The 2859-nt window shown below is 45.9% G+C and overlaps 1 protein-coding gene across 1 annotated transcript; it reads left to right on the forward strand.

Annotated features, from left to right (window-relative positions):
* Positions 1-921: 921 nt before the first annotated feature.
* Positions 922-2292, forward strand: LOC118658135 (tripartite motif-containing protein 60-like). Its single transcript, XM_036313180.1, has one exon. It carries the CDS (start codon positions 922-924, stop codon positions 2290-2292), a length of 1371 nt encoding a protein of 456 aa, XP_036169073.1.
* Positions 2293-2859: the final 567 nt, after the last annotated feature.

Genomic DNA, 2859 nt, shown 5'->3' on the forward strand with positions numbered 1-2859 from the left:
TCACATTGCTAAGCATTTAAGTGGTAGGAGACTGGCTTCAGAGACACACTTCAGGGACTCACTCAAAGGAGCAGGCTCCAGGTAAGCTGGGAATCGGGATGATGCTGATGCAGGAGGTGGGACCAAACTGAGAGCCACTGAGGTATTGCTCCCCACCCTTGGCTTTCTGGGTGGCTACTCTAGCAGGGCCTTGACTTTACATCATAAGCCAATCTCTTGAATTCAGGTTATTTTAAGACATGTGCTTTCATTATTGCTGTTGTCCCTCAGTTAGCCTTGCCCGACTTCATCTAAATGCTTGCTAAAAACACAGATACCAGGATCCCAATCTGACCTGAGGGGTGACAAATATCTGCTCATGCAAAGTGCCCCAAAGTGCTGGTCTGAAGCTGCCTGTGGGAATCCTCTTCTAGAATGTTTCAGTGTCTGTTGTCAAATTCTTTTTGTTTAAAACCAGAGCTTCTGCCCTAACGGGTTTGGCCCAGTGGATAGAGCTTTGGACTAGATTGACTAATTCCTTTTAAGTTGCAAAATAGATAGACTTTACTTCTAACTCCTCCTTAAATATTGTCATGATAAATGAATTGGTCTACCTGACATACTGTTCATATAGCGAGGGAAGGATGAATGCTGATTGCACTTTTACATGTTTTGGTCCACAGAAACCACTTATGACTTGGGGGGTGCTTGGATTTTGACCAGAGTCCACAGCTGATCTTCACTTGGGGAACCTGACATTAACTACAGGAGTAGGTGACAGAAGACTGGGCATCAGCTGCCCACTGGAACTCTTCTGGGAAGCTCCTACTGACTTCCACAGAGAGGGAGGCCTGAACAGACCTCAGCTTCTCACTTTTCCTCCCTCCTGGAGGATCACACTGACTGAAGGGAGTCTCTTCTGATAGTCACCTTCACTGCACCATGGCCTTTGCAGCTTCCCTGGCCAAGCTCCAAGCAGAGGTCAGCTGTCCCATCTGCCTGGATTACCTGAGAGACCCAGTGACCATTGCCTGTGGGCACAACTTCTGTTCCTCCTGCATCCACCAGCGCTGGGAAGGTCTACAGGGCACCTTTCCCTGTCCTGTCTGCCTCCACCACTGCCCTGACAGGAGCTTGGAGAGGAACACCCAGTTATGCCACATGACTGAGATTGCTAAGCAGATCCCCACCTCAGGGAGCCAGAGGAAAATGCACGAAGAAATGCCCCTGTGCGCGAAGCACAATGAGGTTCTGACCCTGTTCTGTGAGACAAGCCTGGAGCTGCTGTGTCCCCAGTGCAAGGGCTCCTTAGACCCCCCGGATCAGCCCCTGATCCCCATTGAGGAAGCTGCAGCCAGTCACAGGAAGATCCTCAAAAGGCACATTGGGACCCTCACTAATAACCTTGAAAATGCTGAAACTGTATATAGAAAACAAGATGAAAATACTTGGGAAGTAAAGAGAAAGATGGAAAAACAGAGGGAGGAATTGGACTATGAATGTAAAGAAATTAAGAGTTTCTTAGAAGAAGAGCGCAATGAAATTGATAAAGATCTACTTATGGAAGAGAATGATGTTGAAGAAAAACTAACTAAAAATGGAAGGCAAATTTTATACCATAGGTTCAGGCTAAGCAGTCTGTTAAGTAAAACAAAAGACAAGTGTTTGCAGACAGATGAGGATTTACTCACAGGTATTGAAAGGATCCACAACAGGTATGGAAACCGAGAGACCCCAGCAGTGTTTTCATGTGAATTACAGAAGGAGATTTTCACTCTCCCGCCACATTACTTTGGCCTGCATAAAATGATGGGCACCTTTCAGGTAGAGTTGACACTGGATCCTGAAACTGCCCATCCAGACCTCATTATGTCAAGTGATAGAAAAAGTGTGTCCTATAGGAGACCAGATGGTCTTCCTAATCCCCAGGCACTTATTTCTTCCCCAGCTGTCCTGAGTTCTGAGGAAATTGATGCTGGCAGGCATTTTTGGGCAGTAAAAGTAATAGGTGCAGGTGAATATTTCTTAGGTGTGTGTAAAGAATCCTTCGTCATAAATACTCCCATATCATCATCAGCAAACAATGGATACTGGCAATATCAGCTCTTGACTCGGACATGTGGCGTTGTCCCTACAGGACAACGGAAGATTGGCGTTTTTCTGGACTATGAGTTGGGAGAGATTTCATTTTATAATTTGAATAACTGGTCATATATGTATGGAATCACTGATAAATTTACAGAAAAACTTATTCCTTATTTCTCCATTGCATCTTCTTCAGAATCTCTTACAATCAGTATCATCAGAGTCTAGTGATGACAATTTGGATGAAATTTTGTATGTGCTTATTTCCTCCCGTGTTATTAAAAGATCCTGATTCCAGTTTTGATGTTTGAATGTTGAAAGCTTTTAGGATGCACCCTTCTCTCCTTCCTGACCTTACACCTGGGAAAGTGATGAGAAAGTCCAGGTGCCCCATCCATGGGTGCAGGGGGGGCGGAGTTTCAATCAGGCAAGTTTCCATGAGTGTCAGCTGGCTCCCACCAATAGCACCCAGTAACCAACATGAACACCACAAGCTAGTCCCTTTTCCCTGTGCTTTCAATCATTTTGGGACCTATTCTAAAATCCACCTGACTCTTGCTCCAAAACCTCCTCATGTGAGTAATAAACCTTTTCATACTCTTCTGGTATGTGGTGAGTCATCATCAGTGTGGACATTTAAAACCAGTGTTGGATGGCTCCACCCTCACTATGCAAGCTGGTCACCACCATGGGCATTGTGAGCAGGATTTTCCAGATATGAAGCCCCCCACCCCTACCCCCCCTCCCCGCTCCGGGCTTCCTCCTCTGGCTTTGTGTGGCAACGCACTCCGGTTT

The sequence above is a fragment of the Myotis myotis genome, unplaced genomic scaffold, assembly GCF_014108235.1.
Source record: "Myotis myotis isolate mMyoMyo1 unplaced genomic scaffold, mMyoMyo1.p scaffold_m19_p_6, whole genome shotgun sequence".
In the NCBI taxonomy this organism is placed as follows: domain Eukaryota; kingdom Metazoa; phylum Chordata; class Mammalia; order Chiroptera; family Vespertilionidae; genus Myotis; species Myotis myotis.

Bases quoted from the DNA above. Each gene is read 5' to 3' on its own strand.
- LOC118658135 (XM_036313180.1), top strand. From the start codon at position 922: ATGGCCTTTGCAGCTTCCCTGGCCAAGCTCCAAGCAGAGGTCAGCTGT.